The sequence below is a fragment of the Phymastichus coffea genome, unplaced genomic scaffold (genome assembly GCF_024137745.1).
Source record: "Phymastichus coffea isolate CEN01 unplaced genomic scaffold, Cenicafe_Pcof_1.1 PCOF00020, whole genome shotgun sequence".
Classification (NCBI taxonomy): domain Eukaryota; kingdom Metazoa; phylum Arthropoda; class Insecta; order Hymenoptera; family Eulophidae; genus Phymastichus; species Phymastichus coffea.
In genome coordinates, this window is record NW_026706831.1 from 3,771,763 (window position 1) to 3,788,426 (window position 16,664).

At 41.4% G+C, this 16,664-nt stretch overlaps 1 protein-coding gene across 6 annotated transcripts in view; it reads right to left on the reverse strand.

Moving 5' to 3' along the window:
• Positions 1-16,664, reverse strand: part of LOC131675357 (cadherin-87A) — a 943,248-nt gene that overhangs the window by 560,964 nt on the left and 365,620 nt on the right. For all 6 annotated transcript variants that reach the window (XR_009303046.1, XM_058954308.1, XM_058954307.1 and 3 more), the window contains 2 exons: positions 11,812-12,259; positions 9,896-10,087 (listed from right to left, as the gene is read on the reverse strand). Coding sequence is in view for 5 of the 6 variants with exons in the window: in XM_058954308.1 (XP_058810291.1) it covers positions 9,896-10,087; positions 11,812-12,259 (640 nt within the window). In the remaining variant the exon portion in view is untranslated. The remainder of the gene's footprint in view (positions 1-9,895; positions 10,088-11,811; positions 12,260-16,664) is intronic.

Sequence of the window (16,664 nt, forward strand, 5' to 3'; positions counted from 1 at the left end):
GAAACTTTCCTCTCACCTGATATCTCTGACTCACACCTCTCTCTGCCCGATTTCAATTTTTTCAGGCTTGACCGAATTGGAAAGCAGGATGGCGGTGTTGGTCTGTACGTCAGATCTCATTTTAAATTCAGTTTCCTAGCTACTTCAGATCCAGTTTTTGATAACACGCCTGAATTCATCCTGGGTGAAATAAAGTCCGACAATACCAAGCTTTTGATGGCGGTGGTTTATAGACGTCCCTCTGCTTGCTCTCCCACACACTTTTTCAACTGCTTGGCCACTTACCTCCCTCTGTACGGAAGTGTCATCATTACCGGCGATTTTAACGCAGACCTAGGTTCCAGCTCTCTGCCAGATGCTTGAGCTTTGAGATCTCTCGTTGACTTGCACAACCTCCACTTCGTATCCACTGCTCCCACTCATCACTGTCTCGATACAAATCCCCCTTCCCACACCACTCTTGACCTCTTCATAGTGAAAGACCTAAATGCTATCCAGACATTTGGAAAGTCTGATACTCCTTTTATTGCTGGTCATGATTTCATCTCGCTCACCTATCGTTTCGCTACTAACAATCATATCACCAGAGTCATTAGGTCCCGCAGTTTGAATCGGGTGGACGAAGCGGCCTTAAATGGGACCCTCAGGGGCCTTCTCTCGAATCTGGTCGACATTTTTTCAACACGACTGCAGCACTCTTTCGACCCGTCGATCGAAGCCGACGTGCATCCCCTTGACAACTTAGTGCACTCTCTCACTGAAGTCCTCATAAAATCCTTTAACGAGGTAGCCCCTCTTAGGTGCATCAGGTTGTCTTCTAGGCGTAAACCCTGAGTGACTCCGAGCATTCTTGCGCTTATGAAAAAGCATGACGCTGCCTATAAACTGGCATCCTCCACCCGCTCGGGCAGTGACGTCGCTGGGTATCGAAGACTACGCAACGATGTCTCAAATGCCCTCGACTCTGCAAAAAATTCCTGCATTTCAGGCAGACTGTCTTCCGCAGCCACCAGCAAGGCCAGATGGAGAGAGTTACGAAACTTGGGAGTCACAAGGCGCGCTCTTCCATCCCCGTTTCAATTTTTTTCTCCAGCCGTACTAAGCGCCCACTTTGCCAACATAGTCAACTCGTCCCCTCCATTGACACTTGATTTTTCGGACGCCCTTTTAGCGAGACCCCCAAACGTTCCTCACGTCTACTCCCCATTCAATTTTCGTGAGGTCACTTGCCAGGAGGTCATGGATGCACTAAACTCGTCCACATCCAGAACATTCGGTCCTGATGGTTTGTCTGTCAAGATGCTTAAACTCGTCTCCTCTTCTTGTCTCTCATCTCTCACGCATCTTGTCAACAAATCATTACTGTGCGGCGTCTTCCCTACCTCCTGGAAACGGTCTCTCATCACCCCTCTTGCCAAAGTACCTTCGCCCGCTCTTTTATCGGACATCAGACCGATAGCAAGGTTATCTGAGGTATCAAAGGTGCTTGAGAGGCTCGTTCATGTACAACTCTCGTCTTACCTGGACCGCCACAAGCTGCGTGATCCACGGCAGGCGGGTTTCGTGCGGTTTCGCAGCACCCAGACAGCTCTCCTGGGTGTCCTGGATGACGTCCGCAGGGCTATTGAGGAGCGTAAAATTACAATCCTCGTCCTGCTGGATTTCTCCAGGGCTTTCGACGTTATCCCCCATGGTCGTCTGATGGTTAAGCTCAGGGACCTATGCCTGTCTGACACTGTCCTGAGATGGTTTTTTAGCTATCTGACTGACAGGTTTCAGGCTGTTATGGGGGAGGATGGCAGGGTGTCGGATTGGCTCAGGGTTGCTACTGGAGTACCGCAGGGTAGTATTCTGGGACCATTGCTATTTGCAATCTTTATCTCGGACCTGCCCTCTGTTCTCTCCTTCATGAACTATATGCTATATGCCGACGACACGCAGGTCTATCTTCACTGTCATCCCAGCAGCCTTGCGGAGGCTTTGGGGAGGGTGCAGCTTGATGTGCAGGCTATAGCGGATTGGGCACTAGGAAACGGTATCTCCCTGAACCTCACCAAGATCAAGGTCATGATACTGGGCAGTGAACAGTACGTTAGGGCTATTAACTTGAATGACATCGTGAAGATCACCATCAACGAGGTTCCACTCGACTATGTTACCAGTGCTCGTAATCTGGGCGTGACACTTACTCCCACATTAAACTGGTCCGAACATGTGAGAAGTGTGACGAGGAGGGCATACAGCTGTCTGGCTTCACTTCGTTTCCACAGGAAATCTCTCTCGACTACTCTCAGAAAAGTTCTTGTCGAACAACTCGTTTTCCCACATTTTGATTACCTCTTAGTGGTTTGTATTCAGCTTGATGGAGAGCGCTCGTCTAAGCTTCAAGTTGCACAAAACGCCTGCGTATGCTTCGTAATAGGATGGATCCCTTTTATACCTTCTCTATCCTTAAACAGCCACATCACGCACCATAGCCCTGGGCTGGCTATCCCTCACCCCAAATAGGTATAGAGCCCTTGCCGTTCTGGCCTACTCCGTTGTGTCCAGAAAATCGCCGCATTACCTGGCTAAAAACCTGTCTGTCCTGCTCGATGGTGTCATTATCCGGCGCTCGATCGCCACCCGCCGTCGGCGTTTGAATACAAGGCCCCTCGAACTGAGGCATGGAACCATATCCTTGCTCAGAGAATACTCAACTCACTGAGCGTGACCCTGTTCTCCACCGATCGGATCCCTAACTTCAGGGATTAGACCCGTGATCTATTCTTGAACTACGAGGCGAGAAGTTAATGCCGGTACCGGCACTGTCCGATTATACTCGCATACCAAATAGGGTCAATCCAGCCGCGTTCTTCCAAAATTATCCATCGTCCCACACTTACCCCTCAATCAACCTATGGTTCATGAAATAGCTAATTGAATGGTTATTTTCTAGCCGAACGCACGTCGATTCACCTTTATACCTTTCCTCTTTTCAGACCTTCCTTCTGTAAAACAGGTGCCATTCGCGTCTTTACTACTCTTGCTATTTTTATTATTTTTTACTACTTTTAGTATTTTGTTGTTGTTACTATTTTTATTGTTTTCTATTACCTTTATTGTCTTTATTATCTTAGTATTATTTTTCATCTTTTATTATTGTTAACTTTGTCGTTTTATCTGATAACTCATTTATATTGCTTTTATATATTTTATTTTACTATATTTTCATATTTAATTCTATTTTTATTTTTACATATATACTCTTAGTGTTTACTGTTAATGCCATTGGAAACTCGCTACTCACCGTATATACTACTCACACAGTTTCACGTAATTCATCTCCTTCAAATAGTCAAATGCGTCACTTTTCATCCTTGCATCTCCTCATTTGTCATGTTTAAATTTTGTTATTATTTTGTTATGTATATTTTCCAAACTGCCAGACGGGGTTCCACCTCATTGGCGCAATAAACGAACTAATCTAATCTAATCTAATCTCTCTTCGGTAGGCATCGCAGCATCTTTTCAATGGCTCTTTCATCTTTACAGTTTATTTAACCATTCTGCATCACACTTTCGAGCAAACTGTTTCAGGTAGTGCATCTTCCACGTTTTTGCTTTACCAACGATGAACATCATCGCTTAAGCATCTTTTCTTTTCTTCTTGTTTGTTAAGTGACGGAGATTTTTCTTTGTTTTCATTTTGTCACCACTCTGTATCGCTCATTCTACCATTTCGTATACATCATACCTGTTGCGAATTTGTAATGATCATCATTAATTTAAGACTAAATTACTGCGTTCTATTTAACCTCATCCTCATTTTCATTTTCATTATCATTTTCATTATTATTCATCATTAATTTTAAATCGTTAGCGATTCCAAAGTTAAGTTACGTCATTTTCCGAATTTTCCGCGCCAAAATTCCTCTTAATTCAATTCCGCGTTCCTTATTTTTGCGAGGAACACTGTCGCGTGAATTTTCATTTTCCCGCTACACCCTCTATAATAATTAGCTTTTCCTCGGTAGAGTTCACTTTTCCAAGTTTATCATAGCTGGTAGGTTGCGCGCGCCACCGCGCTATTTCAATTTACGCACGCCCCTCGGCCACTTGAATTTGCGCGCGATTTTTCAAATATCATAAGCACTTCCAAACTATTTTAAATTATTTTGCCTATTTATATCAAGCCGCGTGTGTGCCAAGTGCGGATTGATCGTGCGACGACCTGATCAACTACTCCTCTATAACTCCTGTAATTCCCTTTACCACAATCTCTGTATTTCACCTAACTCAAGACCAGCCAATCATAATTCTGCCGAATTTAATTGCTGCCTCAACCGCTTGTTGAATGAAGACACATCTCTAGCTAATACCGCTTTGGACATCTTCGCCATGCCTACAGGACACTCCACTTCTATCATCACACTTTCAAGGAAACGTCTTGCCTCGCTAACGCCACCATAACTGCTGCCGATCACCAAGCTTCACAGATCTGAGCTGGTTTCGACTCCAGGATATATGGTGCCACCACCAAATTCTTGCACCTCGCAGACGCTCACCGGTTCATTACAGACTTCCTTGACTGCGCATAGACAGAACACTAGTTACTCTGCTCTATCTGCGTCACACGAAGGAAGCGGAACTCAACTCTGAGCGGTTTGAGAAGCTCTGTAGACTCTGGACCAAAACGCAGGAGGAATTTCACGAACGCCCAGTTTGCGGTAGTTGATGAGCCTGAAATCCTGGTCCATGATTTGCCTGCTGAATTTCGAGGTTCTCTCTTTCAGGCCGCAACTTCTATTCTCGTTGCGCTTGGTTTTGGTGGAGAGCACAACCTACCTGCGATTATTGTGACGAGGGAGTGGAGTTCCTCAACTAATGTTCGCTCTGCTGCACCCCCAAATCAGCCGCAATCATCCTCTCTCTTGAACCATAGCGCTCGGCGGAAGTCGTTTACCGTCCTGCTCGATTCACCATCCTCTCGAGACAGAATAATTAAGTGTTCGCCCAGGATTAAAGAGCATACTGCGCAGACGATCTTTGGCTGTGGAGGCAACTCCCGAGTCTTACTGCGACCAATCTACCCTAAGCTTGTTTTTGAGATTTTGTCCAAGGCTAGAAGAGTGTGTGAGGATCTTGAATATGTATGACTTGCGGTTCGAAACTTGCCGGTCTTCAGCCATGCCACGTCGAATTCGGAGCTCATTCCCATTGTCTCCGAGGCTTATCTGCGTAGTCTGCTGAGTCTGGCACCTCACCAACTTGTCTCACGCTCAATAGGAGCTGGTGATCGACCTCACCCTGCGGCTGCACTATTTGTACCTCTTGGTGGTATCCACCACGATCCCCGACCTCCTCGCTCTGATTATCATTCCCGATCTCTCACAGATCCACCGAACCTCACTCTACTTACAACAACTACCTCCTCCTCTCAGTCGCCAAACCTTGACCCGGTTGAAACCTCATGACATTCACCGATCCCGGTGAATAATCCCCCTAACTATGGTGCACATCAATATAAACGATCTGAACGTGCCATGGCACTGCTCTTTCCTGGAAGCACAGGCCAGGCATATATAAGTGCATATGATATTATCGCCATTTTCGAAACGAAACTCTGTAACGTCATCTCTGATGATCACCTCGCCTTAGCCAATTATAATTTTTTCCGCCTAGATCGCGAGGGCAAGGAAGGTGGTGGAATTGGCTTCTATTTTCGCAATAGTTTTACGGTAAATTTAGTTGCTACTTCCGATCCTATATATGACAACTCACCAGTATTCATTATAGCCGAAATCCACAATAAAAGCCACTTAAAACTTTTATTTGCAGTTGTTTACGGCCGTTCATCCGCTAAAATCCCAACCTTCTTCTTTAATACTATCTCATCCTTTCTTCCTCTTTTCAACGACGTTGTAATTACTGGTGACTTCAACTATTATTTTACCTCAGATCTTTCTCATGTCCTGGCTTTGCGTGACTTGATCAATACACACACACTTAGGGTCGTTTCTATTGAGCCTACACATCATCCTGTCACTGAAATGGGTGTCACTACACATACAGCGCTTGACCTTATCATAGTAAATCCTTCAACTCGAATTCTCAGTTTTACCCAATCTCTTTCGCCATTTGTACCGTATCACGACCTAATCGAGTTTTCTATACTCTTCTGCTTGCCTCAAGAACAACCAAAAACTCCTGCTCCCTCCATCGTGTTGATAAAGCGGTTCCGAATTCTCTTATCACCAGCAAACTCTCTGTCTCTTCGAGCTACTCGGGTGGTTTATTACATCCAGTCACTACCTCAGTCAATCGACATGAGAAAATTTTCACCTTGGCGGTTTGTGCTCCTTTCAATGAGCTTGCTCCTTCTAATCTTGTCACCATCTCCGCGGAAAAGAAGCTCTGGATAATTGATAAACTACGTGCCCAAATGTGAATTTGTGATGCAGCCTACAGACGCTTTCGAGCTTCCAGCTTATCCTTGGCCCTTCAACAATATTGTTCACTCAGAAATGCTATTTCAAACGAGCTTGACGCAGAGAAAAATATCCACATCCGCAATAACATTGAGCATGCCAATAGCTCAAAACCTAAGTGGAGGACCCTTCATGATATGGGCTTAGCCATTCGGCATGTATCATCACTACTGCTCTTTTCCTCAGCTGACGAACTCAACAAACACTTTGCCACAGTTGTCAACAGATCTTCAGCACTAAATTTGACAATATTTGTAATTCTCCCCTGCACATCACCTTTTCTTTTCCTCCTTTTGTTTTCTCAAAAATCACACAATCTGATGTTGAGACCGAGATCAAAGCTATGCGTTCTAGAGGAAAAGGCTGTGATGGACTCACGGGAGGGATGCTTCTTCTTGGACTAGACACTTTAGCCTGAAACCTTACCGAAATTTTTAACAAGTCTATTGAAACATCCACCTTCCCCTCCACGTGGAAGCCCCTCCACGTGGAAGCGTATCCTCATTCGTCCTCTCTCCAAAGTCAGATCACCCCAGTCCCCTTCTGATACTAGGCCTATCGCGCAGTTGTCTGAACCCTCTAAAATCTTCGAAGGACTATTACACCAATTCTCTAACCATCTAGATGCAAATAATCTTCTAGAGCCTAAACAGGCCGGTTTCCGGAAGGGACACTCTACTGAGATCGCCTTGGTGGGTATCCTCGATGACATAAGGTTTGTCATTGATAAGAGACAAATTATCATCCTTGTCCTCTTTGATTTCTCAAAGGCCTTCGATAATATAACATAACCTGCTTGTTACTAAGATGAGAGCTTGTCATATTGGTGATTCCGTCCTTCGTTGGTTCTTTAGCTACTTAGCCGACAGAGTGCAGGCAGTTATTGACTATGAGGATTCCGTTTCTCAGTAGTTACATGCACAGACAGGTGTCCCGCAAGGAAGCGTCCTTGGTTTGCTATTGTTCGCCATTATCATTAATGATCTCCCACGAGTGCTTTTTTTCTGCAAGCACCTCATTTATGCTGATGACACCCAGATTTACCACCACTGCGTCCCTTCCCAGATTGTTGAGGGGCTTACGAAGGTCCAATTGGATGCTCAGGCGGTTGTGGACTGGGTGCGAGCAAACGGTCTCCAATTCAACGTTGCCAAAACAAAGGTCATGATTGTTAGAAGCGAGCTTTATGTTATCTCTATATACCTTAACTTATTATCTAGGCTTAAGGTTGATGATGTTGAGATACTATTCTCATCATCAGTTACAAGTCTAGGACTTACTATCACCTCAACTCTTCAATGGAAACCTTACATCTCCGACATTGTTAAGAGAGTTCACCTTGGCTTAAACTCCCTGAAGTTCCATAGAAGGTCACTCACCATTGAGACAAGGAAATACCTGGTGCAAGCACTAATATTTCCCCATTTTACATATGTCTCCATAGCCTTCATGAAAATTAACAAGTCCATAACTCTAGCCCGTCAAACCGCTTTCAATTCTTCTCTCAGATTCATCACAGACTTCATACCATTCATTCCCACACCAAGCATTGACTCCCATGTCACCTTTCATAGATTGCGTCTGGGCTGGCTATCTCTTGAGAGTCAGCGCAACATCTCTCTCATCCTTGGCACATACGAAACTGTATGTTGACAATATCCGAGCTACCTTACAAAACTCCAAATCCTCCCAACCTGAAGCCTTCTTCTTGTAATCCACCTATGGCCTTCTCATATTCTGCTCCAAAAACTGAGGCTTGGAGGTTTTCGGCAGCGACTTATGGTATGTACCTCCTCAACCAGTTGGCCATCACCGAGTTTGATATTACTCGCTATGTTGATCTCAAGCGCTGGTTGTATGGCTACTTCATGGTGATGAAACAGCTCCTTTTTCGCCACAGGACTGACGCTGAACACCTCATTAATCTTCCATTGCTCCTGAAACTACCATCTATCCCTCTTCCTTTCAACGTTTCTGCCTTTGCCTCATCATCAAAGTACCTCCTATCACCTGGTCTTTAACTGGTCTGCAATTTTCTTTCATTCAACTCTTCAGTGTAATACTTATCCTTACATCCACTCTTCGATCCATAGTCTACATTCACTATCACCTTTGCCTCTCACCAGGCTGAACGAATTCATTCCTAAATCGAATTTACCTGACCACCACGTATAATAACTTGTACGCTAGCTTCATTTATCCTCTTTGACTGGTGATTTAATTTTGTGCTCGGTCTGCTCTCTTGAGTATATTGTATTGTATTATGTCCGCCTGTTTTCATCTAGTTACTTAAATTTACCTTATTTCATTTTGTACCCCACGACTTATGATCTCACCTCATCTCATCACCTAATCTTTTCTCAATTAATTTAGCTCTATTCTCTCTACCCCGTGCGAATATTGTATTATTTCTTTTTTTATGTATGCATCATAACTTCACTCTCACATTCTTTACATATTACGCTTAACCTAATTTAACCTTAAGTTAATATTAGTTGTGTAATCTTACTGCCTATTACTGCGCTCTAATTTATTGTATCTATTTTGTATTTTGCTCAAAGCCTACGGGATTATACCTCATGGTTCAATAAACCTTATCTATCTATCTATCTCGCATATTAAAATTACAATTGTAGTGCAAAGTCTCGACGAATAGATGGAAAGATTTTTTGAATCATAATTGAATTTTGGCCATATGAATTTATATGTGATCTATAATAAGTTAATAGATTAAATGAATTTTGCTAAAACAGTATTTTTCCACGTTTCTAGTTGTGAAGTGATGTCTTTACTTACTCAAATCCAGTGGTCTTAGTTAGAAAGATTTTCACACATGCATAGCTGCAATTTCTTTTGCTATCGCTTACTCCTGGAGAAAAGTCATATACACCACCAGCGGATATTTTGGTATACGGAAAAATTATATGTCCTACTTGGGAAGAAAACTGGATGATACTTTTCATGGGTTAACACCTAAGGTAAAATCGAGTTACCTAATTACTCAATGTATTATTACAAAATCAGTGAGAAAAAAGAGATGTCCATTCGTGTGATCTTTTGACCGGAACGAAACGAGAAATAAAATGTAAATAAAAAAATATAATAAAAAATTCCTACAATCCTTTTTTGCAGAAATTAGTTACATGATTATTTTAATTCCAAATAAAGATATATTAGAGAGAGTCTTTTGAAATGGTTCCAATTGAGTACTTAAACAAGCAAAAATTCACATATTGTTTACGAAATTTTTAAATCTATAAGTCCGACTAAACACAAGTAATTATAAATATTAAAGACTTTAATAGAGACTATTAATAATAGTAACCTAATAATAACAACGTAAGTAAATTTAATCACAAGCTAATACTAGCAGCAATTAGAGAAAGTTTGGCACTGACAATAATGATAGTAAGTTCATAGTATACCTTGATCGGAAGCTATTATTTCTAGATGATAAACACTTTGCTGATCATAGTCCAACATACGCGAAATGTAAACTGCACCATTCGTTTTGTTAATAACAAAGTCATTGAAGCCGCCTTTCTGAATTCTATAAACTAACTGAGCATTAAGGCCACTGTCAGCGTCTGTGGCTGAGAGCTCCTCCACAATGTTACCTGTGAAGAATGAGTAGTTATCTTATTAATATAACAATTAGCTTATTGAAAGCGGTACGCACAAAATTATGGAAAAAACCATAAGAGGATTAAATAAAACCATTCATTATCTACCTAAAACAATTGCATCAATTTATCTGTATGATAATTACACTTTACTTAGGGAAAATATAAAACATTGCGATGGAAATAAAATTCCTGGTTCACACACATACGACAAAATAAGTTATTTTAGTCTATGGATCTGAATATGTTACAAGCTACGGTATTTATAAAAAAATGCTTCGGATAAAAGATGATTAGAACAGAAGAGATCATTTAATTGTACTAATAGTTTTGATCTTGAGGTCAATGTTGAAGTTTACTTCAAGAACTGCCTTTCAAGTTTTACCTTTCTTTCATTAAACGCGCCCAGTAAGATATTTCTTCCGATAGATTTTGAGTTATTACTTATGTTGTTGAATATAAAATTGTAGATTTTATTCCTCTGAATTTAGCTTGATTGTTATAATGTAGAAGGTTTTATATTAGTACATACATTTTAAAGCTTATAAAATTCTCTGAAGTTAAAATTGATAAGGAGATAGAAAAAATAAAGAAGAAGGAGGATAGAAAAAATAAAGTATTTGAACTTTGATTTTTTATTTTGAACAATTACTTAAATTTAAGCTAAACTTAAGTTAAATTTAATTTAAACAAGCACCTTAAAGGAAACAGAACTCACTAGTCCACGTTGTTGTTTCCGTATAACGTTAAAAGTAATATGAAAGTACATTTGACCTTAATATAACCTTATAAACTCCAAAAGGTCAGATCGAAAAACTAAAAAGTCCCTATGCTCATATAAAAAGTCTTTCTTTCAAAACGAAAAAACTGGTTTTGCAATCGAATATAAGGTTTACCAATTTACTAACCAAAAAATGCGTTATAACCATACAACCTTGAAAATTGACCTGAAGGTCAAGCTAGTCAAAGAATTTATACTTTTACAATACATTAATTTGTTTCAAACAATAGTGTTATCTGAAAAACTATGCCATTTTAGCAAAAGTACATCATATCGTTTTTCAGGTATGATACCTTCATTTTGCCCTTTCCAAGATTGCAAAAAGAATTTTTTGAAAAGTCAAGTTTGATATAAAAGTTTTAATTCTATAAAAATTTGCAGTCAAAAATAACGTATTCTACTTAAAAAACTATTATGACGTTGAAATAACCTTTACAATGAACCTCAAAGTCAAAACTATTGACACAATTAAATGGCCCTGTTTGTCCTCGTTAACTTTTATCTGAACTATTTTTTGTAGATACTGTAGTTTGGAAGATAGTCAGGTCCATAGATTAAAAAACTTGTCCTATATATCCTATTAACATATAAAATGATGCAATTACACGAGAGAGTTCTACCAATAAGCGTGATTAGACTGAAATATATATAATAATCAACCCCGAAAAGTCTACTAATAAATTTTTTGGAGTAACTTGTATATGAATAACCGGTTGGTTAACAAAATCCAATATAATATTAATAATAATTATAATAATAAAACAATATTGTATATTTGACTGCTCACTTTACAAAACTAAATATTGTACTGATTAAATTATAGAAGTAGAGTATAGAATTATTAACTGAAAATTATCATAACAAAAAAATTTTCTTATGACATAATCAGTTCCTGTCTCTAATTAAAGATAGAGGATTGTTGCAAGTTGATTCAAACCTGGAGCTGATAATTCGGAGATACTGGCAGTATAGAAATCGTGTGCAAAACGAGGAGCATTATTGTTGACGTCGCGTACAGTGATACTAATAACGGCTTCATCAGCAAAAGTTCCATCGCTTGCCTGGACCGTGAGTGTAAGTACATCATCACTGACGTTAGTTGTAGCGGTGAGAAGATTATGTTTGACAATCGTGATTTCACCTGTAGTTGGATCGACTTTAAAGACGCCAAGATCATTTCCTTCCACTATCAAGTAATGTATTTTAGAGCTTTTGTCTGGGTCGCACGCCTGAATGCGCAATGGTGGCTCGAACACATCAGCACCCTCGTCGATTACTGCTCTCCAATTTGATTGTATAAACTTGGGTGGACTATCGTTTGCATCAGTTAGATCTAACCGTAGCGGCACTGTTGTTATCTGTCCTTTACCATGGTCATCTGTGGCCTGTATTTTACATTAAATATATAATTATATATTCTTGATAATTTTTATCTCCCATTCCCTCTTTCTTTTAGTTTACTTATAACTTTCACAAAAGGTGAAATCCAGGCGAATAGCTATTCAAATCATATTAATATATACATATTTTTCAATATGTACTACGTCAGATACATTTTATTTCATTGGCCACGACATGCCTTTTAATATATATATTAGTTGGATATATCAGTGATGTTATAAAATAAATAAAAAATAATAATCATCTGTATAAGCCGATATAGTAATTTAAAAAATATAGATTTTGTAACGGGACGCGTAAGACCCCATCAGTCGGTAACGAACCGACATTACCCCCCGCAAGAGCGGGAGCCGCCAACCGGCTCCACTACCAAGTCGTCTGCCTTAGCCACAACACCTCCGTACCTAACCTGCCGATCCGCTCCCGCGCTCGTGTAACACGTGTTTCTTCGCCTGTGACTACGCTCTCCGCCGACTCGTTATCTAGTCGATCTCTGACAGCAACAGCCCGATCTACCTTCTCGTCGAAACATCATCGCAGCAGGCGGACACCAGCACCGACTGCCCAGAAGCTGCAGCTAGTGCATACGCGATTGCGACTAGACGGAGCGCCGTGAGTACTTCCCTTTGTGTACACCGTTGCCCGTCGTGTCTGCAACTTCGTCGAGGCACACGACGGGGCGCGTGCCGAGAGTGGAAAGTGAGTGTGAGTGCGCGTGAGATTGTCCGCGAGAGTAATTGCGGCTCTCCTCGTTCGTTCGTCCGCGCTAGCGTCTGCGGCTCGACCTCGGTAATTTTCCTTTGTTCTACTTGGTGATAATATACGAGAAGTTCTACCTAATCTCCCTCGCGTTATTATTTCGATTCCCGCTCCCTGAATGATACCTAGCAGTGCGGCAGAGCGGGTGTAAAGTCGGAGCCGGTAAGTGTTCCGACGTTATAATGGCCCCCGCCTCTCTAAATAAACGTAATAAACCCGTTATAACTGGCGCCCAACATAATAGAATAATCAATTTCGGTTAAACACAAGGTCGAGTCGTACCGTTTCAAACAGAGCCTCGAAACGTAAACAAACGCGAAAGTAGGAGAGAATATAAACATTTCTCCGGCAAAGCACGAACAGCAACGGAAGCGCCTGAGCACAATCGAAAGCGAAAAACAAGCAAGACACGCGTAAAAGGACGCGATAGCGGCGCGCACTTTAAGACGTGCACGTGAAGCCACAGTCCGTAAAAAGACTCGCAGGTACTTTTAGAAGCTGAAGGGCACTTCTGCATTAGTGGTGACGCATTGTGAGCATCAAAATTAAATAGGTGTGCGGTATGCAAGTATGAATGATCTTTCTTTTGTTATTTTTCCACATAAAAAATTATTTTCATAAAGTTCGCGACAAGAGTCTATATGTTACTAAGTGTTGATGCGGAAAGGTCATTACTGTTTCAAACTCAATGTAATCGAAAATTTGTAAGGTCGAGCAATCTTTACTAATACTAATATAGCATATAAAAAACAGTAACGACAAACGAAATATTGACAATGTAATGTATATAAACCAAAAGAACGCAATTTCTTTCAACTAATACTAAAATTACAACAAAGAATAAATTGTCGATATTTAGTTTTCTTTCGGCATTAACTATATTGATACTTTAATTACAATTCTCAACATATAATTATTATTTTCACCCAACGTTACTCGAAAATTTGCAACAACATACTAACAATAAGCCGTTGACTAACGTTCAGCGAATAATTACAAATAACAACAGTTAATTATTATTTATAACTAATTATACAATTTTCACAACACCTGGTGAAATAAATTAAGTAATTCACCTCATTTTATAGATAAATAGATTTATACGCAGAAGGCTTGAACGTCTCTAACGAATCTCGCGATTAGTAATAAGAAACTGAGAGTCGTTCAACCCTAAAAAAGTAAAATAATAAAAAGTAACATGGATAGAATAATCAACGCAACCGAAGCTTGGTTACTGGATTGGGACGAGGAAACCCTCAACGAACGACTCCGACAACTGGAAATGCGAAAAGACGGGAGACGGCTATGCAAAATAAACAGATTTCAACAATGGATGTTAGGTAATCATACAGCATCCGACTTCGTCGACGACGCAAACACAACAGAAGCAATGTCCAGGAGAGTCACTCTCCGTCAAACATTCCTTGAAGAACAAGAAAAAGAAGGCTCAACTGAAGCTTCACTTGATGGAACACTAACCCTGATAAAACAGTTGTTAGAAGACGAATCAATAGAGGAAAACCTGAACAAAACAACAGCACCAAGAATCGAGTAAAATGAAACACACAACTCATTAGGCTTACAACAGATCACCAAAAATATGCAACAAGAAGCACATAACAGCACGAAAAACCACGAAGCGGACGAAGATATCGTCATACTGCACGACGAAAACAACCGCCCGTTCCAAATCCCAAGAACATTCGGAGCCCTGATCAATACAATCATCAAAAAGATTGGCGAGCTCCAGAATAGCTACAACGGTAGCAACAGGGAAATAATCGAGCTACGGAACAATATCGTGCAGCTGCAACGGCAAACTGACGATAGACGCCGAGTGGAATTCCAAACGTTCATGACGGAAGATACGCACTGACCCCTAGGAAGTACGCCACACCCAAGCATGTCTGGTCCACATAACCTACCACGGTGGACACACCAAGAGGGAGGAGCCCGTCGAGCTCCAACTAATACGAACGATAGAAGACCTGCTCGAATTGGCGATAGAAGCAGAAGAATCACTGTCAGCGGCGGAACTATACCGACAGCCACCAGAACCCTCCAAAGCCCTGCTACCGGAGCTAGCATACAAAGCTCCCAAAGAGGACTGCGAAGCCAAAGTAACAGCGGTAGGACAGGGATGGCTGCCAAAGCCACAGCACGAGTTACTTCAAGAGCTGACCAAGTTATGGCAAACTAACCTGGATAACTTCAAAAATGATGTAAGGAAGGAACTCAAAAACATGTGCGCTGATAACAAAACCGCCGCCAATGATAAAGAGGCTATAAAAAACAAAAAGCCCGATAAAGAAACAGGTGGTAAAAAATCACCACCATCAAGGAGACACTTCAATGGCCCCCTCAAATGTGACAATTGCGGAAATCTGGGCTATAGCAAATATTCATGCCCAGATTGTAGGGAATCAAAAAACCAAAAGAAGAGCGACTAGACAGGAACCCTAGCGCTCTGACTCCGACCGAGGTCCCAGATAGTCAGCCAACCAAGGAGAAGCCAACGGCTACGAAGACTCTCTCACCAAATATTTTCTCTTCTGAAGCTGATACAGTCTCACAGGAAAAAAGAATCCTCGAAGACAAAATAATTAAAGCTATCAGTGACGTAGAAAAAAACAGAAAATGGGAAAAAACATAGCCGGCCATACAATCCCGAGGATCACACTCGTTGGTGGCTCCCCGTAAAAATAGGCGACTTCAAAATTAGAGCGTTGTACGACACCAGAGCCTCCAGCACAGCCATGGGCAGCATGGGACTCCTCATCGCATCGCATCTCGGTCTACGACTCCAACACAAACAATCGTCCACAGTCCAAGTGGCAGACGGCAGCCAGTGTACATTTCTAGGCTACGTCTGCTTACCCTTTACAGTAGCTAGCGTTACCGAACAAATCCGGGTAGGAATAGTACCGGACATAAACGAACACTGCTTGCTCGGCGTTAACTTTATCAGAGCCTTTCGCTCATACATAGACCCAGACTCGGGCCAATTGAGATTCAAAAACTCGCGCGCATTCTAGGAGAAACAGACGTAGAACTAGGCTGTGTGAAAGGTTTCGAGCACGTCATTGACGTCGGCGATGCAAAGCCTATAAGGCAGAGAGGATACCAAGTATCCAAGAAAATTGAGGAGATCATCCAACAAATGGTGATGGATATACAGTTAAAAGGGATAGTAGAACCATCCAAAAGCGGATGGGCTAGCCCAATAGTATTAATCAAGCGAGCAGAAGGAAAGTACCGCCTCTGTATAGATTTCCGCAAAGTCAACACCATCACCAAAAAGGATGCCTACCCCATCCCGTTTATGGACTACATACTAAAGAAGCTAAGTCAACCCAAATTCATCTCCACGATTGACCTAAGCTCAGCATATCACCAGGTCCCACTGTCTCTGGAGTCACGTCACATAACAGCATTCCCCGTACCAGGAATGGGCCTTTTCCAATACAATAGGATGCCATTCGGGCTGTGCAATGCGGGAGCAACCATCCAGAGAATAATAGACAGTATAATAGGATTCGAACTCGAACCTAACGTTTTTCGATACCTAGATGACGTTATAATAGTCACCGAGAATTTCGAGGACCACAAAAAATACCTCGAAATAGTCCT